Source organism: Anas platyrhynchos, chromosome 21 (assembly GCF_047663525.1).
Source record: "Anas platyrhynchos isolate ZD024472 breed Pekin duck chromosome 21, IASCAAS_PekinDuck_T2T, whole genome shotgun sequence".
In the NCBI taxonomy this organism is placed as follows: domain Eukaryota; kingdom Metazoa; phylum Chordata; class Aves; order Anseriformes; family Anatidae; genus Anas; species Anas platyrhynchos.
In genome coordinates this window covers 4,742,219-4,767,416 of record NC_092607.1, presented here as the reverse complement: position 1 = coordinate 4,767,416, position 25,198 = coordinate 4,742,219, and the positions used below count along the sequence as shown (strand labels likewise).

The window sequence follows — 25,198 nt, the reverse complement described above, 5'->3', positions numbered from 1 at the left end:
TCAAACTTTTCGCGCTAGGTGCTTACACTTCTGTCTGAGCCATTATATGCCTGAAGAGGCATCAATCTGCCATTTTTAAGTCTTCAAAAAAATTGTGCTTGCATGCAAAAAAAATAACTCTGGAGAATATATAGTTGAAAATCTGTTTCTTCACACCCAACATAGGAAGATGCAGCTATGTCTTGACAGAACAGGATCATGATTTTCCTTTGCATGCAGGTTCTCCCTCCCAAATAACTGTTTTTCATTTAGTCTACAGTACAAACAGCTGACAGAAAATAAATCATTTTCTGTAAATTAAAAGCAAGATGGCATGTTGACATTTTATTCAGCCAGCTATAATAGCAAATCATTTCCACAGAGCAACATGTATTAAAAGGCCACGGTCCTCACCCTCATAGGATGAATGTCTGCATATGGTGGTTTGCCTTCAGCCATTTCTATTGCAGTGATTCCCAGAGACCAGATGTCTGCAACACAATTATACCCAATTTCTTGAATCACTTCTGGAGCCATCCAAAATGGGGTTCCTATAACTGTGTTCCGTTTTGCCATGGTATCCTGAGAAGAATAGTAAGATAAAGATCCAAACAACGGCAATTGTATCAGCCACAAGCATTCGCTAATGAATTATCATGCTAATTATCTGTCACTTGCACGCACATATATTACTAGATTAAGCAAGACTGGGATATGGAGGACTGCAAAGGGAAATTGAAGCATGCTTACAGAAGTTAGACATGAACTGAAGCAAACAGCAAATGTTATTGCAAACCATTACTTCGGTACAGCAGCTTCCAGAGGAACCTCTGCTCTAATCTGCTGCTGTTCTAGCGTCCTATTATGTTGATGCAAAGTTCTAGAAAGCAGTTTAGAATGTCTTAAAGTCTCCACAAGCACATAATACTTATATGCAGTTTAAAAAGAGAAAGTATACACAGTCATTTTGGTTTTACTCACTGTAAGCTGTCCTGCCACTCCAAAATCTGCAAGTTTAGCATGTCCCTCTGTATTTAGCAATATATTTCCAGCTTTGATGTCCCGGTGTATTTTCCTCATAAAATGCAGGTACTCTAGTCCTTTCAGTGTTGACTGCACTATTGTGGCAATTTCCTCCTCTGTGAGCTAAAGAAAAGAAGAGTTACTATCAACCTATCAGTTGCTGAGATAGAACACAATTGTGTTTCAGTCTGTATTTCCCAGAGATTTACTAATTGGCATTTAATTGCCTTCATTAATGGTTGCCATACTGACTAATGGAAAAGTCCATGTGTTTTCAGATAGCAATCTTCAGCACTACATAGCTGAGTTAGTTTACAGCCAGCATACATCTACACACCTATCACAACCCCCTCACAACTTGTAATTCTTACCCTGCGATAGCCAAAAGTAAGGCAAAGTAGAGTGTGCTACTCAGAATCAGTCTGGGTTTTCAGGAAAGCCAAGGTAACATCTTAACAAAAACTCTGATAAGGGTTTACTTTATCCAAACAACCAAAACTTGATCAATATAACCAGCTTCCCCATTTTCAGGGGAACAAAGGGCCTGCATCTCAGGTGGCAGCCCCTGGCTATGTCAGGCACTGAACAACACCTCACGAGAGTTATGCCCAAAAGGCAGTGCACACACTACTTAGCCTCCTCAAGATGCCAGACACCCATCCTTCCCGTTTGTAACATTCAAAGGAGAAAGTACGTACAGTTTTATTTCGTAATCGAATAATATCAGACACGGATCCGGCACCGCAGTATTCCATGACTATCCACAGGTCTGTGTTCTTAAAGTAGCTGCCATAATACTTCACCACATGAGGGCTATGAAATGTGAAAAAGGGAGAAGAAACCAAAGGGTCAAATACTGACCAGCACAACTGAAAAAGCAAAACACGCTGCTGACTCCCTAAGCAGGCTTTAAAAATTCAGAGTCAAAGTGCCACTGAAACCCTGACCAAAAGCGTTCCAAACCAGTCTGAACTTTCACAGAGCTACTGCAGTCCTGCCAGGCCTCTTCCCAGCTGTGGTGCTCAACCAACCTGCCAAGAAGTCGATTCAGTGAGTTAAAATGTCTGAAAAATGAGTCCTACTGAAATAAGGAAGGGCTAGCATTCAGTCTTGTTTAGCTCCCAGAACCAGATTAATACAAGGTCAGTACCACGGTGGGCAAGAAGGCAGGGCACCAAGGGAATGAGAAATGGACCACAGCAGTCCCTAGTAAAGTTGCTGCAGAGCATTTGCAATCAAATGGAAACATTAAATAAGGTCAAAAGTTTGCTAGAAAATAGCTATGGGGTTTCTTAAGAGGAATATTCCCCCATTACCACATACACCTTCTTGTCTCTACAATTTAGTTCAGGAACATGATGTATTTTAGTAATCCTGTACAACTTAAACACCCTCATACAGTCAGTTGTCAGAATGCCCAAAAAGCAAACAACCTGACTATAGTGTACTTCGTTAGAATGACCATCTGCCCTTTGGGAAAGGCAAAGCTAAAAACTAACAGAAAGAACCTTTCTGATTTTGGGGGATGAAAGTTAAAGAATAAAAGTGCACTTACTCTATTCCCTGCCAAATATTTCCTAATGAAGAAATGCAAGACCAGCAACATCAAAAAGTCAGTGCTCCTTAATGTTTGCACAGAAAATCTGATGTTCCTTTGATTCGCTCCCTCTGCTGTTCATAACTGTAAAATCTCATTTTAGGACTTACACTGTTAATATTTAATTTCTTTTTAAGGAGACACCTATTAATGCTTTCCAGGTTACACAGTAAGACTTTTCAAGAACAAATTCTTTAAAAGTTTCATTTCGTGCCACCAGTCATCTTCGTTTAAAGATAGTGAGAGTGAAATGCAATAGAGTGACTGGGACCATAGCTTTATGTTGCTAATGAGTTATTTTAAATGGTTTTCTCTGCCTGAAGTCTATCAGAATAGCATTTCATAAGGCTAGACTCACAGTATCAGAAGAAATTTGTATATTTTAAACTTCCAGCCTAGGATACACTTTGACAGGGGGTCTTCTGCTCCTGGTCTTATCTGGCTAAGCTCATAGAACATCTTTTCCCACAAGAAACATGCAGAAACAACCCAGAGAGCCAAACATCAGCCCGTAAGTTATTCTGAGCATGCTAACGTGAGCAGACAGCTTGTAACGCACTATAACCCACACGGGCAGAAAGTGGCCCTGTGAAGGACAATGTAGATGATGCACATGCAAGAGCAGTCATGCATTAGTGGCTCTCATCCACATGCCTCTTTTAAAAAAAAAAGAACATTAAAAAAAAAAAGCAAAACCAAACCCTTCTCTTAAGCGTTTCTATGTCCACACCAAAACCTGTGTGTAACTCATTACCCCTCGGACATGGGAACCGCTGCTCTAACCCACAATCAAGTTACCACTGCTCAACGAGTTCCAGCGCGTCGGGACAGCTGCAGGAACTGCTCACACGCCCCGCTCGTTGCCAGCAGCAAGCGCAAGGTTATTTCACTTAGTTAGCTTAAGGCTCTCGCACTGCAAGCTTAATTTTCGTTGTCTTACCTTTGCTTGAATTAACACTACCCAAATGGTGGGTTAACATGACTCAGTTGATACGAGGTAACTTGACCGTACAAGTCCAGCCTTTTAAAAAACATTTAAGGCAACATCATCGCTTTTATGTGATTAAATGCCAGATCACAGGCAATACTTTTCTTTGCATACTGATGATAGGTTTCACAGAATACATTTACCTGTCACATTGCTGCATTATGGATATTTCCTTTATAATCTCTTGCAGGTCAGATTCCACGGGAACTTGTTTAATTGCAACAACTTGACCCGTTTCTTTATGAATAGCTTTGAACACGCTGCCATAGGAACTATGAAACAAAATAGCAAACAATGAATAAAAGACTGTTTTAAAAATGCAAATGTTATACTTTTCGCAAGAGTGTACTTTGGGGAAAGAACAGTAATACCTCCTGCAACAAATATTTTTACATTAACTTAAACAGTCTGTCCTCAAGCTTGTGAACACTATACATGTAACAGGGTGCTGAGATGGTCAGAAAGGAGACAATCATCATTATGTACCCATAGATTTGGAAGGGCCTTTGACGCAAATCCAGCCAAAGCAGCATCTCTTTCTCCAGCATACGGTACCAGCTAAGCAGCACTAAGAACAACAGCTCTGGTCAGAGAGCTCTGCTCGCTCTTGTCAGATATAATTTGTCTTATTTCCAGCTTCTTTGCTTACAGCAGCCAGGCAGAATTCCCACTCAGTTTTTCAAATGAACTGCTTAAGGTGGCAAACACATCACTTACTGAGTGTTCTCAAACTGCTCTGCCTGAGCAACTGGCACAATGACACCGAATTTCCTACCCACCACACAGATCTTCCACAAGAGGTACCAGGGATGAACTGCAAGACCTCCTGAGTTCCCACAAAGCACTCCAATTTGCGATTTTTCAACAACATTTTGACTTCCTTCTGCTGAATCATAAGCTACTGCTTGGTTTAATTAAGACATCTTACTCCTGGCAAACAAAATATTTATTCTGTTACTAACCAAATGCACTCGTTACACTAATGCATACTTTTGCAGCAATAGGATCATGACAAAGTGAAAAATCAAAGACCAAATCCATTACACACATCTGCCCTTTGAGAAATGTACTTTGGGCCCACTGTAATAGAGCACATACCCTTCTCCAAGCTTCTCCAACACATCAAATACTTCTTCAGGTTGTTTGGTTAAACTGTCTTCATCTAACTTCTTCAGCTGCCTGTATACGTAAGAATAGAGAAATGACTACATTTAATTTTATTGCAAATAGGGGCTCTGCTGAAACAAAAGAGTAAATAATGACAATTAAGCATCTGGAAGGCTAGCACAAAGTTTATTATCAAATAAGTTTATGTCATGCGATCAGAAGACCAAATATTATCGTTATCTAATAGCAAAAGAGGGCTGGGAGTTACAGAGACCAGAAGTTATTCAGGCACACAGATCCACAGTGCCTCTTTGTGGACTGCATCTGTGGATCTACATGCTGGTGGTCAATCCCAATTTGGCACTGCAGTCTCTTGTAGCTATTGAACAGACCTGCTAACGTTCAAAATCTTGCATGGAAGGTAAGTACTAAGGCTATGCAAAAGGGAACACCGCCTTCTTTGTGGTCTTATAGTATGTATGGAATACATCTGTTGTGAGGATGCAGGCAATACCGATCGGACTTGCCCATTTTTAAGGACATTAGTTCAGATACTGGCTTTGTGCCAGTAGGAAAATGCTATTGGGGAAAGGAAAAAAAAAACTGGGGAGGGGAAGGAAACTTATCTGACTATGAGGATCTTAATGCTGCTCGGTCTGTTCCTCTCAAACGCACTGCTAAGGGGCTGCTGAGATACCTTGTAGGTATCGAGGTAATTTTAGTGCCAGGTGCTGGGATCCTTCACCTACCAGCCCCCACCCCAGCACAACCTCCAGGGAGATTCCCTGCAGAAAGCAACCAGAAAATCTTCGTGCCTGTTCCAGCTCACTTCTACCACACCGGAGAGCTGCTCGCCAAGAACCTTCCTAAAGCAGCTAAACACGACGTTTGTATTTCTAGAAGACTATCAAAGCAATGTGCACACACACTACAAATATACGAAATAGTCCTGAAAACAAACTCTTTTACTGTCAAACAAACAGCACCCAACCGCCCACAAGCAAGGTTTTTGCACAGACTACCAGAAAAACTGACTGCTGCCAGAGAAACCCAGAGAAACCCGGAGCCTGCCCTGCCCTGCCCTGACCCCCAGGACCTGGTGGCTGCAGCAACCAGCGTTTACGATGAAATACGCGGGGCTGCAACAAGCTCTCACTGCTGCTCTTAAAGTCCGCTGCTTCAGGCACGGGTGACTTTTGAGGCTGAACGCGTGTTTTTTTTTCCCCCCCCCGTTTTTAATCAGCGGAGCCAAAAGCTGCTGGTGGGCCCCGCTCGCTCCGTTTCCGAGCGCAGCCCCGAGCATGGCTGCTGAGGGGAGGAAGCAGAGGCAGGGGCAGGGTCAGGAAGTGGCGAAATGCCGCCAGCAGCAGCCGCCCGGCCCCGATAAGGGCTCAGCGGGGAAGCTGCCCTCGGGGAGCGGCGGGGACCGGCTGCGGGAAGGGGCGGGAGGCGAGCGCCCACCCGGGCACCACGCACAGGGCGCCCGGAGAGCGGCGGTGCCAGAGGCGGGGTCCCACCGCGGAGGTTAAAACAAGGCCGAAATGACTCCGAGGGGAGCGAAATGGAAGGGTCTGACGCCTAATCACAAACCCCATCGCCGCCCTGACCGCGACCTGCCCCGCTCCTCCCGACCCCGGCAGCGAGCCCGCCCCGCCGGGCAGCGCCGGGCAGCTGAGGCGCGGCTCCCCCGGGGCTCCCCTCGCTTCCCCCGTCCCTCCGTGCCCGGCGGGGCCGAGGAGCCTCCCACCGGAGCCCCGTCCCCCCCAGTCCCCTCCAGTCCCCCTCCCCGTCCTTACCGGCGCGGGTTCCGCAGCTGCACCCCGTCCATGGCGCCGCGGGGCCGGCCGCTCCCTCACCGCCTCCCTCCCGCCTCCATGGCAGCCCCACCGCCCCTTCCGCTCCGCCGCCGGAAGGCTCCGGGGCTGAGCCCGGCCCCGGCGCCGTCTCTCCGAGCGCTGCTCCCGCTGCACGGCCCCGGTCTCGCCCCCGGGATGGCGGCGGGGGGCAGCAGCGCCAGCGCCCTGCGCCGAGCCGGCAACGAGGAGTTCCGCCGCGGGCAGTACGGGCCGGCCGCGCAGCTCTACGGCCGGGCGCTGGCGCTGCTGGAGGACGCCGGTGAGGAGGGGACGGGGCCGGGGGCGGCCGGGGAGGGGACCGGGAGGGGACCAGGGGGTGCGGGGACGGAGCCTGAGCCTGAGCCCCTCCGGTGTGCCGCGCAGGGGAGGCCGCCGCCGAGGAGAGGAGCGTGCTGCTCGCCAACCGCGCCGCCTGCCACCTCAAGGAGGGCGCCTGCCGCCTCTGCGTCGCCGACTGCTGCGGGTGAGCCACGAGGGAGCGGGGGGACGGCACCTCGGGGGGCTTCACCCGAGGAGGGTTTCACCCAGGGGGGCTTCGCTCAGGGGGGGGTCACCCCAAGGGGTTTTCGCCCGGGCCGCTGGACCCCCCCCGGGTGCTGCAGCAGCAGAGCAGCGCCCGCTGGAAGCAGCCCCCGCTGGTAAATGTTGGTGCCTTGCACCGCTTCGGCACCACACCGGGGCAGAAAAAGCACCGCTCGCCTTTCATCGGTGGTGTGAAGTTTTCAGGGGTAGCCCCCACAGCTGCCTTCTTGGGAATTCCCTTCTTTTGCCTTGTGCCAGTCAGTCCGTTCCTTTAGGAAATGAGCCCAAAAAAAGCTCGCTGCCACAGGATCTCTTCCCACGGCACCGAATCGCTTGAAGTGCACACACAGACTGATCCTGCTGCCCGGTATTTCCCAGACCAGGCCCATTGGATGCCGTGTAGGAAGGTATCCGGGGACTTGTGCCGGGGTTTCACAGGCTGTGGCACCGTCTCGCCCCTCACAGCGCGCTGAAGCTGGTCCCGTTCAGCATCAAACCCCTCCTGAGGCGGGCGGCAGCCTACGAGGCTCTGGAGAGCTACCAGCTGGCCTACGTCGACTACAAGACCGTGCTGCAGATCGACTGCTCCATACAGGCGGCTCACGATGGTGTCAACAGGTAATGCCGAACGCGCCCTGGAGGGAAGGCTCGGGAGCAGGAGCAGAGCGGCTCGGTCAGCGGCTGCTGGCAGCCCTGCTCCGTGTCTGCAGCCATGCCAGGAGCAAGCCGCGTCCTGAGCGCTTTAATGGAACGAGCGAGGCCCCGGCGCTTTGTGCGAAGGGCAGGCTTGGTCATGCTTCCTGTGTGCTAACGCCCTTAGCTCCTTTTCCAAGCTGCCGGTACATTGTTGAGGGCTGGGAATGTTTTCCCTGGAATTTTCTGCTTAGTCTAGTCCCTGTTTTAAAGGAATAATAATCTTACAAGTTCCAGCATCCTGTCCTATAAGCCTTCCTATGCTGACAGGGATTACAGGCTGCCGTAGGCGTTTTCTCTTCCTGGAGAAAATTCTGATTCACTTCGTTACTTGCCAGGCTGAGGAATAACCCATGCATCACTTGCCCAGCTGAGCACTGACAGCCCCAGCCCTCATCCTATGGTATTTTTGGCCCTACTACCAAGAAGATGTTCCTTTCGTTAATTCCCTGTCTGTAGAAGGAGTTTAGTCTAGATGCATGTCACAGGGTTAGTGGAGAGATGCTGTCCTCGGTATGAGCCAGGTTATAAAGTGACCCTGCTGCCTAGCGAGTGGCACATCCAGCCAACAGACAGAGCGACTGCCGGCCATCTCTTTCAGAATGACTAAAGCCCTGCAGGAGAAGGATGGTGTGAACTGGCGCGAGAAGCTCCCACCAATTCCCACAGTTCCCATTTCTGCCCAGAAGAGATGGAACGCTCCTTCTGCAGCAGCCCCCGCCACAGATGCGCCCCCTGGGAGCACGTCGCAGGGACACCCAGGTGAGAGCACGTCCCTGGCCGTGCACAGCCCTTCAGCTCAGCAGGGTGATGGCAAGCGAGGCGGCTGCCATCCCTGCTTGGTGTGTCTGCAGCCTGAGATCTGCAGAAACCTGGGCCTGGTCGCTGGTTCTGCCACAGCCTGCTTGGTTGATGCTGGATCCTTTGATCGCTCTGTCTCCCCTCTGTGTATAGAGGAGCTATTTGCTTTCTGAGAGGCTGCTCTGATCTTATCAGTTTTACAGCATTTTGTGTTCTTTCACACCGTTTCCAGACCAGATTGCAGCTGGTGTAGAGAGAGCTCGAACTCTGAAGGAAGAAGGAAATGAACTCGTAAAGAAAGGAAACCATAAAAAGGCAATTGAGAAGTACACCGAGAGTTTAAAGCTCAATCAGGAATGCGCAGCTTACACCAACAGGTACTCCTCAGCTCTTTGCCCAAGTACTTTTGGGCCCTTTTTAAAAGCCACCATGGTACTTCATCTGACAAGGCTGCCTGAGGTTTGCTCCCAGACAACTGCATAAAAAACACACCAACAAAACACCCACACACGTTCCCCCTAGTGCAGTCTTCCAAGTAGATTGTATAATGTTCTTTGATCAGATGCTGCAAAAGGCCCGGAGACACTCAGCTTGGGATTGCTAGGGGGGTTCTCCCTTTAATGCTTGTCTGCCAGGACTGCGTTATTCTGAGTAGTGTCTGCTGCCCCGTGAATCACAAAGCGCACGCTGCTCTACTCAGAGTACTTCCAAGACAAGCAGGGCGTGTTCTAGACTGGTACAGCTACAAACCTCCACCCTTGAAGTACAGGCTGCTCTATTTATTGCTGTAAAAATCATTTTTTTTGCAGACTGAAAAACTAATTTTTGTCCTTCTAACTGAAACAAGTGTTGAACTGAAAAAGTAACATGTCAGGACAGAGATTGTTTGGGTACTCCAGCTTTGTGCTGTGCTGGGGTTAACTAAGATCTCTGCGCGTTGCAGCAGCAGATGCTGCTTTTAGACAAAGCTCTCTAACCAGCTATTTGTATGGTAGAGCTCTCTGTTACCTGACGCTGAAGCAACACAAGGAAGCAGTACAGGACTGCACAGCAGCTCTGAGATTAGATCCTAAAAACATCAAGGCATTCTACAGACGTGCTCAAGCACTTAAAGAACTGAAGGTAAGTCAGGAGTTTTTGACCAGCTTTAAGCTAAGATTAGGGACCTGTTAATGCCCTGTAGACCATTTGGTTGGTGCTGGATGACGCCTGCCATCAAATAGTGGAGACCTGTGTGGAGTTGAAGGGGATTGTCCTTTTGTCCTTTACCTTAGTGTTTACTATTTGGGTCTCGTGAGTTTCTCAGCACTGGGTCTTGTTTCTTGAGGTACTGGAAGCAGCTAGACATTATGCAGTTTTATCATTCCACATCCAGGGGAGATTCTGTCGGCAGTAGTGGCAGACTTACTGCCTTGGTGTTGCACTCAGAACCCACTCGTGCACAGTGAAATTGTCTTTTCAGCCCTAGTTCAAGCGTGTTTTCAACAGTTACATTGATGCTGGTGTTCAATCAATTAATTATGCAGAGGGAGTCCCAGGTTTAGCCCTGTTGTCTTTGCCTCTACTACCAAGCGCTACAGGGCCTTAGGCACTGAAAATGTATTTTCAGTGCACTAACACTTAAAAATTCTTTTTCTAGGATTACAAATCAAGTATTGCTGACATCAACAGCTTGTTGAAAATTGAACCAAAGAACACAGCTGCACTGAAATTACTGCAAGAACTGAAGAGAGCCTAGGATAACCAACAAGGAAAGCTTTTTCTTCTGCAGAATAAAGCTTTTTTCCTTCTGAGGTTGTTGCAGGGACCAATCTTAATGCAGGATGGGTATTGAAATCTACCTTCAACTGCTGCTGAGATGTAGTAGGTTCTGTGCCAGCACAATCAATGTCAAGATACAGAGTCTGTATCAAACTTGATTATATGGCTCAAAGATCATTAGAAGATTTAATGCCACTATGTAAGAGGCATATAGGTCAGCTTCCCTGGCTGAAGTCAAGGTGCCTGTAACTACTGGCCTCAGGGATTCTGCATGTGAAGTGGCTGTTCTTGCTGAAGAGCTACAAACTGAGGTGTTTTTGTTAGTCCTTATTCAGGTGACAGTTTTGCTGCATTTGTGCTGCTATTACTTAACTAGGGTTGCTGACAGGCTGCTGCCTGAGCACTGCATACCCCTCTTAGACCCAAGTCACGGTTACTTGCACAGGGTTGAGCATGTTCCCTCTCCTACTTGATACCTGCTGGCCCTCAGCTGAATTTCTGCTACTTAGTGTGACTGGGCAGGTGTTTACAGCAGCAGCTTTCTTTTATTTCTAATTGTTCTGCAGATATAAGAAAACTACAAGTTAAACCTGCCTTGTTACACAGTGCACTACTTCTGTGAGATTACAGGTGCTCAGGCATTTTACAGCCTTTTTTGTTGTTTTTATTTGGTTTGTTTTAAACTTTAGCTTGTCTGTGCCTTCTGGAGCAGTTGCTGCAGGGTGTTACAGGGACTAGGGTATGCAGTAGTATCAGAGCTGAGGCCTGGCTTACTATTTCAATGCATGTTTATACTTTTTTTCTTACAGTATTGATGGCACTGACTTAAAATGGTAGATACAAAGAGGGTTGGAGTTATTCTATGAACTGTTAAAACTGTTCACATTAAAGCCTTGTTTATTTTCACTCTAGCTGTGTGTTTTTTATGGGATGGAAGGTGTTGGAAAACTGGAACACTTTCTTACTGCTTTACTTCATTCTGCCTCCACTTGTTAGAGCAGTGCTTGAATTCCTCTGACTGCCTTGCTTTGGAAGCCAGCTGCCAGACAGCAGCCTCCAGCCATTGCTCGGTCTTTCCCCTTGTACCAGCTGTAGTGCTTTTACCAGTAGAGTCATGATGGTGAACAATTGACCTGAATCAGCTGCTTACAATAGAGACAGAAGTTAGCCTCTAAGTCCAGGTTTGAGTACCTTCCCCCCCCCCCCTTATCTCTCCCAGCCATTAGTGCTCCAGGCTGTGTTCCATTGACCTGAATTTAGAAGGCAGGCATCACTTATGCTGTTACCCTTGAGTAAGACAAAGACTTATCTTAGCTTGACGCTAAGTAGCTCTTTGTAGGTCCCAGCCTGTACACCATCAGCTGGAACACACAAGGGTTTGAAACACCACCTCCTCAGGGGCATGAGTTGCTTGGTTTGCTCCATTCCTCTGAACACCACAGCTCATTGATCCTGCCAGTACCATTTCCCCAAGCTATTTGCAAGCTAGGCATGGTGGATTTCAGGGTGGGGCAGCACAGGCCAGCAGTGCACAGATAGGCAGAGGAAAGTCTCAGAACACAGGAAGAACTATCTGCTCTTATAAAGAGTTCTCCTTTTAACAGCTGTGCTGTTATCAGGACCGGCACATACCTGCTCTGTTCATTACAGTGAGTGCTGCTGCTTGGCCCAACTATCTCTTCCCTCTCTAAGCACAGAATGCTTTTTTTCCCCGCCCACCGTATCTCTAAGGCTTTCCCCACTGAAGTGCAATGCCACCAGATAGACACAGATCAAGCACAGCAACAAGACACCGTGCTTCAAGCCCAGCAGCACTTTTGCCCATGTCCCCTTCTGTTCCGGGAAGGGTGCTGCTATCTGCACACCATGCTCCCAGGCACCCGAAGGTACTGCTATCCACACAGGCAGCTGGAGAGTGCCTGTCACAGAGGCGTGCCTCCATCCACCCTTTTCAAAAGGGGCAGCAACTATTCCAACCTAGACTCATGTGTGCATTGTTGCTCCTGCCACAGCTTGCTAAAGCCTCAGATGCTCCGAAGGAGCTCAGAGAGCTACTCTGAAACTTTCCAGTATTGTCCCTGTCTTACTACACAAGGATCCAAGTGGCAAGTTTACCTTTTCAATTAAAAGTTTTAAAAACGTTGTTTGTTCGTGTTCTTTCTTAGGCTGTTCCATATTCTGCCTCTTCCTGCACCCCCCACTTGGAATTCCCTCTAGGTTTACAGCTGCCTGCCTCAGCTAAGGCATCCAGCACTGTCAGTGGTGGCACAGGCACATCTCAGCTGATCCGTTGCATCTGAACAACCATTTCTGACTCAAATTAAGCAACAGAATTAATTTCACTTGTACAATTCTGTCCCAGTTATTTATATGCATAACTGATATGCTATTTACATTTTTTTTCCTCCTGTGCATCAAATAGATTTAGTCCTTTGTAGACTTATCAGTGAGATGTTTAAGTAGTACACAGTTCAGGCTGGAGGGCATCCTCTGTAACAAAAAGAAATACTTAAGGAGATCAGAGCAGGAATGAAGAAAAGCCCCAGGAAAGAATCCCAGCTGAGCAGAACATACACCATGGAAGAGCAAAGATGGAAGTGCTATTGAAATGCTGGAAGGAAAACAAGAGGTAGGAGGGATGAATCAGCAATGAGCTGAAGTCAGGGTATGATACAGCACAGAAGCAAACCCAGGAGAGCAGCACCAGCACACACACTGGATAGGAAGCAGGTAGCTTGTGCTGATGGAGGTGTGCTCCTATAGACTAGGAAAAGAGGTCAAATAAGGTCAATACATTGACAGCACGGAGGAGCCTCCAGGGAATGGAATTCCATTCCTAAATAGGAAGAGCAAAGCATTAAGGCCAGGATGTCTAGAGCAACTGCAGCAGGCTCCAGGAGAGGCTGAGAGGGCAGAACACAGTACTAACAGGCCTCGATGCCTGTGAGCAGAGCATCCCACTGGGCCAGGGTGCAGTTATCAGTGTTGTCAGACCCATCAGCAACTCCTTGAAATTGGTCAGGAAAACCCATGGGAGAAGCAACTTCTGATTTCCAGATTTTGGTCACAGTACCTCAAGCTGGGTCTTGTGCACCAGAACCATGCAGCACAGTGACCAGCAGCAGGTACTCAGTCCCAGTACTCTGCAGGCACACAAGCTCTGTTACAAAGGGAAAACTGAAGAGGATGAAGCTTTTTCAAGAAAATCAGACGGGCTAGCTAGAAAGGATAAGAATTGAAGTGGATGCTGTGAAATTTGCTTAAGGTCACCCTTTGAGAGGGAAAGGATCAGGAGAACTGTTGGGCAGCAGTTTGTTTAATCCTACACAGCAATTCCTGTCCCTGAGCCAGCTCTGAGGATTGCCACCCTGCCAACACCACAAGCTTCAAGCACTAATTACAAAGCTTGGCCTGAGTCTGTCCCTCCACCTGCATGAAACAGACACAGCATTTGCTGCCCTTCTGCAAAGGAAACTAGCCCATGCTTTGGGGGGTGGAAGCATCAGTTCTTTATTAGTGTCAGCTACAGGAACAAGTAAAACTACAGAACCCAGTAAATGCACTAAAAAGATGACTCATCTGCACTTGCCATTTCCTGGGCAACTGAACCGGGCTGGGTTCCACGCTACATTTCACAAGACACTTTCAGAAGAGAAGAGAATTAACTTTGGAATTTTTATACAGGTGCAGGGAGGATGCAGTAAGGTTTACAATACGCACAAGAAAACAGGGTGGGTGCATTGAAGACAGACCAGTGTCACTACACAGCCATAGTTCCAGAAGCACGGTGAGGTGGCTGCTGTTGTTCTGCCACGGCAACCTTCTCAGGACTCACTCCCAATCCTAGTTACATAAAACAAAGAACACACATATGCAATTTTCAGCCGCTAGAAGAACAATTTGATCCAGACAAGAATTCACAGGTCATCTCTGAACTTGGATTAACTTGGTGTTTCCTTGTGATCACAAGTCAAAAAATTATCATCTTCAAAGGGGGAATTGCTTGCTGATGAGTCTGTCCCACACTCAGCAGCATGCCTGGCTCTCCTGATCTATCCCATGCAGTAGCACCAACATTTTTAAAGCGTATCTGCTGACAAGGTTCTGCAGCACCAGCAGGAAGTCCTAGGAGAGGTTGTGCCAGTCCCCCCCGGGAGGGCAGAAAAGCAAGGTCCTTCCCTCTTCCTTCCTGGCAGCACACGTGTTGCCCTCATGAACACAAGGGGAAGGAGGCAAGGAAAGGAGCAGACAGAACTATGCTGTTGCAGTGCAATTAAGTCTGGAAAATGGAGGATGAATCGTGTGATTTAAAGTGGAGTATTACAGCACACACAGCCCCACTTGGTCTGCACAAGAAGCCCAATAAGCCACAGATCCTGAGCACACACCAGCTCCTGCAGCCACCCCGGCACATACCTGGGCTCACTGCAGGAACGCCACCGCGCCGCCCTTGTGCGACGTCTCGGTGGCCTGGTGTGCTTGGAGAACAGCCACAGCCTCCTCGATCTGCACAGAGAGCACACATTGGGGAAGAGAGGAGTTGCTTTGACATGGGAGAGTACTGCACGGGAACAGCAGTGCTCCAGGTCTCACTACAGCCCCCACACAAGCCCCACTTCTAGAGCATGAGGGGATTAACAAAACCAATAATAATAAATCTAAGTCTGCTGCTTCTGCTGGGACGTGGATCAGCCCACAGACCACTGCTGCCTCCTCCCTAAGAAAGGGCTGGGGCATTTCTCCTGTTCTGTTGGAGTCACAAGAGGCTAGAGTGAACTTGAGCTTCTCCATAGGCGAAGCTGCCCAGCAGCACCCAGCAGAGCTCCTCCAAAAAAAGTGCCAGCAGAACAGTGAAAGTGAATCCTGCCTCCAAGCAGCAACAAGGCAATGCAGTTGATTCCTTGTGACTGTTTTAATGGGAACCAGAAGCAAAAAAATCACCGGGATTAAAACCAGAACTAAGTAGATACCATTTCCCTATTTCATTCTGGGAAGCAACGCTCACCCTGCCTTCTCCCCTTCTTGCTTCCTATCCACCTCCAAACCACCCCTAGGGCTTGGCCATGCCTCCAAAGCTGCTCTGAGCCCTTCTTGCTGAAGGCAGGCAGATGTGATCAGCCTGGGGCCCTGTCTGTCACTGTATAGAGGCAGCTACTTTATCTTTCTACAGATATTAAAAGTCCTTGGCCCATCTTCTGGGCCGCAGCCACCTCCCCTCATTTAGTGCTTGCAGCAGCACGTACTCTGCCCTTGGGACACGATGTATTTGGGCACCGAGTGCCCCTACCTTGGCGTGCAGGGAGTCGGGGGACTCCAGGAGGAGCAGCAGCTCCGAGTTGTCGATCTCCAGCAGCATCCCCGTGATCTTGCCAGCCAGCGAGGCGTGCATCGCATGGATCAGCGGGTAGAGGCGCTCACCTGCTCCGAGCACCGGGGAGGACACCAGTGAGCACTACGCAAGACCTCCAGTGATTTCAAACCCCGTGCAAACCCCCCTGCCCTCCCAGCTCTGTGCTCCCCTTTGCCCTACCCAAACTGCTCTGCTCCCAACCCTCCCGTCAGCAGGGAGGGTTTGGGCACGTAGAGGGAAGCTGCCAGGTGAAGCAGGCACCGGCTGCAGGAGCTGGGCAGCACAGGCACCATGGAGCTCTGCCATATCCTTCCTTTTGTTTTTTTTTGTTTTTTTTTTTTTGTTTGTTTGTTTGTTTTTTAAAAGCAGCATAACTGACCAATCCAATAAGGGTACTCCCCTTGCAGTTAAGTTTTCCCTGGTGCATTTAAGCCTGCCTGCCTGTACACACAGCCCCGTGGTCAGGGACCTCCTCCAGCAGCAGGGACACCCACCTATCATTTGCTTCTGCTCCTGAGGAGGGGCTGCTGCAAGCATGGATGCAGTCAGCGGCTCCTGCCCCTGGATATGCACAGCGGGTTCTCCCACCTGGATAAAGCAACGCAGAGAGCAGCAATCAGGCTGAAAGCAATGCACAAGTTCACCAGCACGCAGCAATGGTGCTGATCCCTGGGTGCAGCAGGGCCTTTCACCCTTCAGAGCCGCTGCTGCAAGCTCTGGCACTGCCTACTTGTACCCCAACGCCAGCTTTTAGGAAAACCAGAGCCAGGCATTGCCCCCACACTACTGCAGGACCCAGACCCGCAGCCCCAGGAAAGGATCCCATCACCCCAGCTACAACCAAAGCCGTGGGGATCCCACAAGGAGCACGCCCAGGGCGCAGGCAGGTGCTACCTGCGGGGCACCAGGCGGCACGCTGCCCAGCGGCTGGATGTTCCTCACGGCCGACGAGTACTTGTACTGCGGGGCGCCCCGCGGCAGGGTGGGCGAGGAGGGCACCCGGGCGCTGACCGTCTGCGTCCCTATGTTGGCTGCAAGAGGGAGGGAACAGAGGGTTAAAAAAATCACCCAAATCCAGCTAAACCCCCCCCCCCACGGGCTCAAACAGCTCCCGAGACAAAGGCAGCGTCCCCAGGATGGGCGCTGCCCTCCCACCCACTGGTCTGGGCAGAAGGCAGGAGCTGGCCAAGGCACCTGCAGCTCAACCCCCTAGAGATCCCCTTGCGAGGCCACAGCTCCACGCAGCCCTGACACGAGCGGGTTTTTCTGGAGTCAGCCTCAGCAGCAGGTGAGAACCTGTGAGCACTGAGCCACGGCTGTAGCATTATCTTTAAAGAACATATGCAAGGAGCAGCACCCAGAATGACCAGTCTGGTGTCACAGACCTACCCCTTTACCCAAAGACTACAATGTTCCCCAGAATTTACTGGGGACACTGCTCCAGCCCTATCACCACCCAAACTCCCCCACGAGCAGCCACACTACCCCTGCACACCCAGCACAGGGGCCTGAGCCAGGTCCCCCTGCACTCACCCACTCTCTGGGCCGTGGGGGACACGCGAGGCACTTGGGTGGACGCCTGTCTCATGGTGCTGATGTTGGACAGCAGGCGCCGGGGCTGCACGGCAGCTCTCAGGATGGGGGTGGCTGAAGGATACGCTGCAGGAGAGATGGAGCACAGTTAGCGAGGCTGCTGGGTAGAAATAAACGTGGAAGAGAAGCTGGGAAGGGGCTGTGGCTGGGAAAAGCCTCCATGGGCAACCTGAACCCCAGTGCCTTTCACCAGTGAGCCCCGCACCAAGGTACTGCCTGCTTTCCCAAGCACTGGCTTCCCGTGGCTGCACGTTTTATATTCTGTGGTGTTTTTAGAGAGCCCTTGGTCCCCAGTGTGGCCCAGCTGGCCCCAAGCACCCGTGGGGACAGACAGACACACTCACGGGGAGGCCGGGAGGGCTGCGCACTCCAGCGAGTGGCAGGGCGGACGGGGACAACTGGGCTGGGGCTGTAGAAAGTAGCTCTGGTTTGTGGCTATGGAGGGAGAACACATTATACTGAAGGTGATCCAGGAGCTGAGCCACATCAGATCAGCCCAGAGCAGCATCTCAGCTGCCACCACAGACAGGTGAGCCAAAATCACGCTCTGTGGCATGCCAAAGCATTTTTAAAGATCTTGAAGATCTGCTTCCAGTCCTGACAACGGCATTTCCTCCAGCACATCCACTTATCTCCTCCCCACAGGCTTCTGCATGCCTCTAACCCTTCTCCCTCCCCTCATTTCATTACTGGGCTCTTTCTCCACACTTGAACCTTCACACCAAACTTCTCCTTGGTGATCCACCAAATACCCAGCCCGTTGCTGGTGCACCTCAAGCCAGCCTTTCCACAAGCCCTGCTGCTGACTCGGCAGCTGGGCACTGCCAGCAGCCAGCACACAGGCAGCTCTGCACAAAACAAAGACGTGCTCCTGGACCTGCCCACCCACCTCCCCCAGCACACGGCAAATCCGTGTCCCCAAGCAAGGCTGCCACTGCAGGAGGGGAGCAGGGACTCACCTGAGGGATGGGGGGTAGGAAGTACCCCGGAGGGGGCTGGAAGGAGCCAAGGAGGGGGCCAGGCAGGGCCCTCATGGTGGCTAATCGCTGCATGTACTGGTTGGTGAGGATTGCTTTCCGCTCCTCTTTCCTTTGGGCGAGGGCGACGTAGAGAGGCTTAGTGCTGACGATCCGTCCGTTCATTTCAGTCACGGCCTTGGTAGCCTCTTCTGGGGAGGAAAAACATACAAAGCCAAACCCTTTGCTGTGGCCACCCTCTGTCATCACCTAAAATTGGATTAGAACAACACAGCTGAGTCCACACATCGGCACGGCCACCCGCAAAGCACACCAAAAGTCAGGGACCCCCCCGCACCCACACCCAGGGTGGGACGAGTCAGCACGGGGTGCTCCCAGGGCTACTCACAAGGGAAGGGTACCCCAGGGGAGGGGAGGACACAATGGGGTGAAACCCAAAGGTTTGCTAAATGCCAAGGTCAGTCTGGGCCAGCCCGAGACCTGCAACCTTCCATGGGGTCTGTGCCAACCCCTGCAGGACCCAGAGATGCTTTGGCATCTGCTGCTTGCTCATGGGCAAGTGAGGGTTGCACGTTGTCATGTTAGTGCAGAACCATGTGAAGCAACTGTGCGGTATCGAGAAGGATCCTCTTTTCAAGGGCCACATCCTGCACTTAGCAGGGCTGGGAGAACTCAGCAAGGCTACAAAGCACTTGCTGAATCAGTAAGCATTGGGCACAAGTGACACATCCTTCACGCTTGGCTTGAGATACAAGCCATCAGCAGGGAGCTGTAACTCAACAGGACGACTGTCCTGACCCCTTCCCAAGGACTGAAGGTGTCAGCCAGCCCAGCCCTGGTCCCTCACCTTTGCACTGGTGATGGTGCCGTAAGGAGAGAACTCCTTCCTCAGCCGCTCATCATCTATCCCATCATCCAGGTTCTTCACGTACAGGTTGACCCCCTGCAAACGGGCAGAAAAGCAGCTTGGCCTCCTCCAGAAGGTACAGCGGGCTCCCAAGATTTACAGCAGCTTTTAAAGCTGACGTTTTGTCAGCAGCTTAGCCAGGAGGTGGGACAACCCAGAAATACTCCGGTGAGATCAGTGACTTGGAGAGGAGCCAGGGCTGTGCGTGTGCTGTGCCCACAGGGGAGATGCCCCGAGCAAAGCGGGGCTCAGGACACTGCTATGAAGTTGCTCCAAGAGCTCAGGAAACCTCTTAATTCCCAGACTAATATTTTATTTCTGGAAAAAAGCAGGCCTGTTTGTTCACCTGCCAACACTACCCTGCGTTCAGCTCTCTCCTCTTTGCTGATACTGCTTCCCTGGACATTAAGAACAGTGACTGGAGCCCCATATGGGTACTTGCATCCGAAAGGGCACATCCACGGTGCGGGTCCCTCAGCACGCAGCATCCCACTGCCCCTTACCTGGTACCTGCTCACTCGCTCCTGCTTGATCTGCTCAAATTTCCGTTTCAGCTCGCTCTGCCGCTCCAGCCGCTTCTGTGCCCGGCCCACGTACACCACCCGCCCGTTGATCTCCTTCCCGTTCATGTCGGCCACGGCCTGCCAGCAGGGAGCACGGCTCTGAGCACCACAGACCCCAGCCCCACCGCGAGCAGAGAGCTCCCCAGGTGAGCGCAGGGCAGGGGCTTTGCCCTCACAGGGCCCCCAGTGCAGGCTGGCCCTCACAGGTGCTGCCTGTCCAGGCACCCACGCTGGCAGCCAGGCCAGCAGGGTCAGCAGGTTCCCACCCCAGGACATGGAGGTCCCAGCAGGTGACCAGCTAGCACAGCCGACCAAGCTGCCAATTGCCCCAGTGATTTGTTGCTTGCCTTCTGGGCTTCTTCGTGCTTCTCGAAGTTCACAAACCCAAAGCCCTTTGAGCGGCCAGAGCTGTCCATCATGACCTTGACGCTCAGAGTCTTTCCTGCAAGAGGGAAGGAGAGACTGTGCTGAAACAGGGCACCCCCCCAGGGCACAGGAGCAAGCAAAGCCACCAGGAGACACCAGCACAGTGACACCAGTCAAGTGGCAGGAGGAGCTGCGGGATCCCTGCTGCCACATGGGGCGGCCAGCACAACCTCTCCCACCCAGGATGTTGCTCACATTGCCACTGGCTTTTTGGGTTCTGCGGCCTGTTCTCATCTCCCTTCATATACGAACACACACATTGGGTTCGTACGAAGGGCATTCAGATTAGCTGAGCATGGTCATGGGAGTCCACGAGCCAGCACAGCACCAAACCCTGGTGCAAGAGGCATCCTCCAGGAACATGATGACCTGGGAAAGCCACTCTTGCTTTAAATTCAGCCTTAACATCTCATTTTTGTGGCTCCTATAACCAGTACGCTGTTTTCAAGACCGTTTCAAAAACAAAAACCAAAACCTGAAAACCCACAAAACTTATTTGGAAGGAAGTGGCTCCAAAAAACAGAGAACACCTAATAGCATCCTCTGTCATTACAGGAAAGTGCACGTGACATCCTGACAACAAGTCACTGCAGTCCTGTGGCCACACGGTGTTTAAGCAAAGCAGATCACAAGAAGAGAAGGGCTCTGTATTCCAGCCAAGCATTCTCCCCACCTACTTTGGGGTTGCACCAACTCCAGTTTACCAGACATCAGGATATTTGGCTTCAACAACCACACTCACCGAACTTGGAGAATATTTCCCGCAGTCTGTCATCATCCATGTCATCCCCAAAGTTCTTGATGTAGACGTTGGTGAACTCCGTTGCCCTAGACCCAAACTCTGCGTCGCGCTCTTTGCGGGATTTGAAGTGGCCAACAAACCTGCAGGAATTAAGCAGGGGCCCATGAATTCCCCATGCCCTCTGCAGAGGGAAAACAGAGGCATCTGTCTTCATAAGGGCCAGGGGAGACCCTTGTGCTTCAGGCACCACCTGGGCCACCAGTAAACCACCAAGTGTTTCACACCAGCACCTCCAGACCCCACTGAAGCAGGGTGAGCACCAATACAGGCTGCACCCCCATCCTGGGCACAGCCAGGGGTATCACCCCCAAAAAAACCCAGAGGATGCCACGACATTTCAGCTCTTTCTCCGAGGTTATAACCGAGTCCGTCAGGAAGCTGCCTGCCTCCACAAGAAAGGCATGTATGGAAGCAGCCCACAAGATCTGAGGTGATGCAATGTCAGAGGGCTGGAGAACAACCCAACCTCCTCCTGCCCCAGATTATCCGACCCTGATAGCGGCGATCAAGGACCAGTCCTGCTTTGCGGGCATTCATTACACTGCCTCAACAGTAAAACACAGCCCTGGGGCAGGCTCCTTCCCCACCACCAGGAAGGGCTCAAAACCACGATCATGCTTCCATCAGCGCAGACCACAAACGACTCAGAGCTCCGGAAAGCAGAGCTGTGCTGCTCAGCCGGGAAGGGAAGAGAGGAGACACCGAGGGCAGGAGGCAGCAGCCTGAGCAGGGCACGTGTTTGCTCACAAGCACACATCAGGCTGAGGGAGGAGTGCCACAGCAGGCCTAGGGACGCCCCTCCTCCTGCACTTACACCTTGCGGTCGTTGAGCAGCATCCCATTCATGGTCTTGATGGCCCGAGTTGCTGCCTCCTGAGTCTCAAAGTGAACAAAGCCATAACCACGGGATCCATTTTCATCACAGACCACCTACAACAGCAGGGCAAGGAGAAATAAATTAAAAAAAGTAAAAACCACAGATGGCAGTTTGCTCCCTACTTGCACACAAGTAAGTCTCACCCGCCCTCACTCCCCAGGGGTGTTACCCTCCCTCCCCTGACACCCCACTCCCACAGCAGCAGCGTGGTGTTCAGGTTGCAGCTCAGGGACCACAAGGAAAAGAGAGGGGCAGGTGCAGGGAGGAAAGGCACCCTGTCCCCAGGGGAAACACAGGGCCTTGTGGCTTCCATCCAAGCAAAGGGCAGGAATTTAAAGCAAATTCAGGAGGAAAAGCAGGGAAGTGAGTTTCAGCTGACCAAGAACCTGGGGAAGCTCTGCAGCAAGCCCCCTTCACAGCACAGCCGCAGACTCATACCTTGCAGGACAGGATGTTCCCAAAGGCCGAGAACGTGTCGTACAGGGCTTTGTTATCAATGGAGTCATCCAGATTCTTGATAAATACATTTCCAACCCCTGATTTCCTGAGCCCGGGGTCTCGCTGGGACCACATGATTCGGATGGGCCGGCCTTTGATCACCTCAAAGTTCATGGTGTCCAGGGCTCGCTCAGCTGGCAAAGAGGTGAGCACAAAGGGAGAGAACAATCACAGAGATGGACCTCCTTCCCCGTCCTACAGCACAGGAATCAGAGGACAGAGACAGACACAGGAATCGGGGACACTGCTGGGCACCTCGTTAAGCCAAACGAGGCAGGAGGCCTCAGCACATTCCAGAAGCACCTGGCAGCAGAGCATTAATCTCGCTGCAAGCTCGAATTTGGCAGATGCCCAAGTCATTTACTGGGTAACGACTCTGGTCTCCAGGGCAACTAACCCAACACCTCCCCATCGCTGCTGCCTCCCTCCAAAATAAGTCTCCTTGCAGGTAACTCTGCCATTCAGTGCTGTATTGCTGTGGTCAGCGGGGTGAAAAGGCCCTGCCTGACAGCATGGATATGGAGAAGGGGACCTTGCTCCTCCTTGGCACGAGCCAGCAGGGCAGAAGGGGTTTCAGTACCCTTCCCCATGAGCTCAGAGCAAAGAGACTCTTGCAATTCCCTTCTTCTCCCCTTGTACAAACCCAAAGCCCTGCTGCTGCATCAGCTCCCAGTCCCTGAGATGAGGAATCACCCAGCCCCAGGAGAAGAGAGCACAGACCGGGGTTACCCACAACCAGCACCCATCCTCAGCAGGACACCAGCAGCCCTAACAGCTGACACATCCCACAGGCACCTGCTGGCCCCGCTGCTCCTCCTGCACCGCCCCAAAGGCACAAGGCACCCCTCGGAACCACCCTATGGGGCTCACCATCTGCCGGCTGCTGGAAGTTGATGTAGGCATAGCCCAGCGAGCGGCGGGTGGCCACGTCCCGGCAGACTCGGATGGACATGATGGGCCCGGCGGGCGAGAACTTCTCGTAGAGCATGGCTTCGGTCACATCTGGGTGCAGGTCCCCCACGTAGAGAGAGGCTAACGGGTAGCCGGGGCCGCTGGCGTTCATGGCGTCCAACTGCAAAGATCAGCTGCGAAGGGAGAGAGGTCTGAGGCACACAGCGGGGGGCTGGGGCAGGGCAGCCCTTCCCTGGGGGGAGCAGCCCCAGAGCAGCACACGGCGGGGCGCGGAGCTGTGAGGAGGCAGCAGCCTGCGCTGGGACCCCCCAGAGAAGCAGAGCTCCGAAAGGAAACAGCTCCGGACCCCAAACCCCCCGGGAGCACCGGGACGCCCCGCGGCCTCTGAGGGGAGAGGCAGCGGGGGGCAGCCCAGGGCTGAGGGGGGGAGCCCGGGGCCGCGAAGGGAGCCGGGGGAGAGGCGCGGCCCGACGCCCGCGGGCACGGAGGGGCTGTGCGGGGCCGCATGGGGCTGGGTCCCCCCCCGGCCCCGGCCCCTCACTCACACCGAGCAGCTCCGGCAGCTCCGCTGGCAGCGCCGCTCCCGCTGCGGCTGCCGCCGGCCCCCGCCTCTTCCCCCCGCGGCACCGGGGGCGGGCCGGGGCCGGGGCCCTCCCCGGAGCCTTCCACGCCCTCCGCCGGCTCCGCCCGGCCCGGCCCGGCTCGGTTCGGCGCTGAGGGGGCAGCCCCAAACCCATCCTGCAGCCGAGGGCGGGGAGAAGCCCAGGCGCCACGGCCCGGGGCTCTGTCACGGCGCGGGGCTGTTCGTGAGGCGAAGGCCGTCACCACACGAGCTGGAAGGAGGCAGGGGTGAAGCGATGAGCCCAGCGCCTGCCCCACGCACCCCAACATCCCATCCCATCCCATCCCATCCCATCCCATCCCATCCCCATCCCCATCCCATCCCCATCCCATCCCCATCCCATCCCATCCCATCCCCATCCCCATCCCCATCCCATCCCCATCCCATCCCATCCCCATCCCCATCCCCATCCCATCCCCATCCCATCCCCATCCCATCCCATCCCATCCCCATCCCCATCCCCATCCCATCCCCATCCCATCCCATCCCCATCCCATCCCCATCCCATCCCCATCCCATCCCATCCCCATCCCCATCCCATCCCCATCCCATCCCCATCCCATCCCATCCCCATCCCCATCCCCATCCCATCCCCATCCCATCCCATCCCCATCCCCATCCCCATCCCATCCCCATCCCATCCCCATCCCATCCCATCCCATCCCCATCCCCATCCCCATCCCATCCCCATCCCATCCCATCCCCATCCCCATCCCATCCCATCCCATCCCATCCCATCCCCATCCCATCCCATCCCATCCCATCCCATCCCATCCCCATCCCATCCCATCCCATCCCCATCCCATCCCCATCCCATCCCCATCCCATCCCATCCCATCCCCATCCCCATCCCCATCCCATCCCCATCCCATCCCATCCCCATCCCCATCCCATCCCATCCCATCCCATCCCATCCCATCCCATCCCCATCCCCATCCCATCCCATCCCCATCCCATCCCCATCCCATCCCATCCCATCCCCATCCCATCCCCATCCCATCCCATCCCATCCCATCCCATCCCCATCCCATCCCATCCCATCCCATCCCCATCCCATCCCATCCCATCCCCATCCCATCCCATCCCATCCACGCTTCTGCCGGGCTCGGGCCTCGTGGCCACGCTGCCTGTGCCACTTCGTGCTGCCTCCAGCTGCAGCCCTGCTGGGTTTCGGGACAAAAGGCGATTCCTGCACCCCGGCACTGCTCAGCACACCTCCCACCAGCCAGCCCGAGGGGCAGCGGCAGCACAAGTCGGGGCAGAGCTGCACTAAAAGGTTTTCTGGTGGTGTCCCACGCTGAACCGCCTCACCCAGGGTCAGACCAGCAGTGCCAGGAACAAGAG

The 25,198-nt window shown here is 52.5% G+C and overlaps 3 protein-coding genes across 7 annotated transcripts in view; 1 reads left to right on the top strand and 2 right to left on the bottom strand.

The window, feature by feature from the left end:
- Positions 1 to 6,644, bottom strand: part of STK4 (serine/threonine kinase 4) — a 46,042-nt gene extending 39,398 nt beyond the window's left edge. For 2 of the 3 annotated variants that reach the window (XM_038166161.2, XM_038166162.2), the window contains exons 1-6: positions 6,491 to 6,644; positions 4,686 to 4,766; positions 3,731 to 3,859; positions 1,701 to 1,815; positions 961 to 1,125; positions 394 to 561 (exon numbers count right to left, since the gene is read on the bottom strand). In XM_038166161.2, the coding sequence (XP_038022089.1) occupies positions 394 to 561; positions 961 to 1,125; positions 1,701 to 1,815; positions 3,731 to 3,859; positions 4,686 to 4,766; positions 6,491 to 6,522 (690 nt within the window). In that variant the 5' untranslated portion in view covers positions 6,523 to 6,644. Of the gene's footprint in view, positions 1 to 393; positions 562 to 960; positions 1,126 to 1,700; positions 1,816 to 3,539; positions 3,621 to 3,730; positions 3,860 to 4,685; positions 4,767 to 6,490 lie in introns of those variants that run through there. The other variant, XM_038166164.2, reaches the window with a different exon arrangement.
- Positions 6,595 to 11,233, top strand: TOMM34 (translocase of outer mitochondrial membrane 34). The gene is made up of 7 exons (XM_038166165.2): positions 6,595 to 6,809; positions 6,914 to 7,013; positions 7,538 to 7,690; positions 8,367 to 8,527; positions 8,799 to 8,943; positions 9,562 to 9,688; positions 10,206 to 11,233. The coding sequence occupies exons 1-7, from the start codon at positions 6,686 to 6,688 to the stop codon at positions 10,302 to 10,304; spliced, it is 909 nt and encodes a 302-aa protein (XP_038022093.2). The 5' UTR covers positions 6,595 to 6,685; the 3' UTR covers positions 10,305 to 11,233.
- Positions 11,234 to 13,811: 2,578 nt separating this feature from the next.
- On the bottom strand, positions 13,812 to 23,928 carry PABPC1L (poly(A) binding protein cytoplasmic 1 like). 3 transcript variants are annotated; one of them, XM_072026267.1, is made up of 16 exons: positions 23,780 to 23,928; positions 23,191 to 23,405; positions 22,261 to 22,454; positions 21,760 to 21,875; positions 20,886 to 21,025; positions 20,065 to 20,159; positions 19,658 to 19,795; positions 19,095 to 19,190; positions 18,230 to 18,496; positions 17,615 to 17,705; positions 17,211 to 17,336; positions 16,572 to 16,708; positions 16,172 to 16,265; positions 15,615 to 15,745; positions 14,744 to 14,833; positions 13,812 to 14,170 (listed from the first exon to the last, which is right to left on the bottom strand). In XM_072026267.1, the coding sequence occupies exons 2-15, from the start codon at positions 23,381 to 23,383 to the stop codon at positions 14,750 to 14,752; spliced, it is 1,902 nt and encodes a 633-aa protein (XP_071882368.1). In that variant the 5' UTR covers positions 23,384 to 23,405; positions 23,780 to 23,928; the 3' UTR covers positions 13,812 to 14,170; positions 14,744 to 14,749. The 3 variants fall into 3 exon arrangements, 2 of the variants coding, with proteins under 2 accessions (XP_071882368.1, XP_038022358.1); XR_011804377.1 differs by lacking the exons at positions 13,812 to 14,170; positions 14,744 to 14,833; positions 15,615 to 15,745; positions 16,172 to 16,265; positions 17,615 to 17,705 and having other exon boundaries at positions 23,778 to 23,917; XM_038166430.2 differs by lacking the exons at positions 13,812 to 14,170; positions 14,744 to 14,833; positions 15,615 to 15,745; ... (2 more) ...; positions 17,211 to 17,336; positions 17,615 to 17,705 and having other exon boundaries at positions 18,266 to 18,438; positions 23,778 to 23,917.
- Positions 23,929 to 25,198: the final 1,270 nt, after the last annotated feature.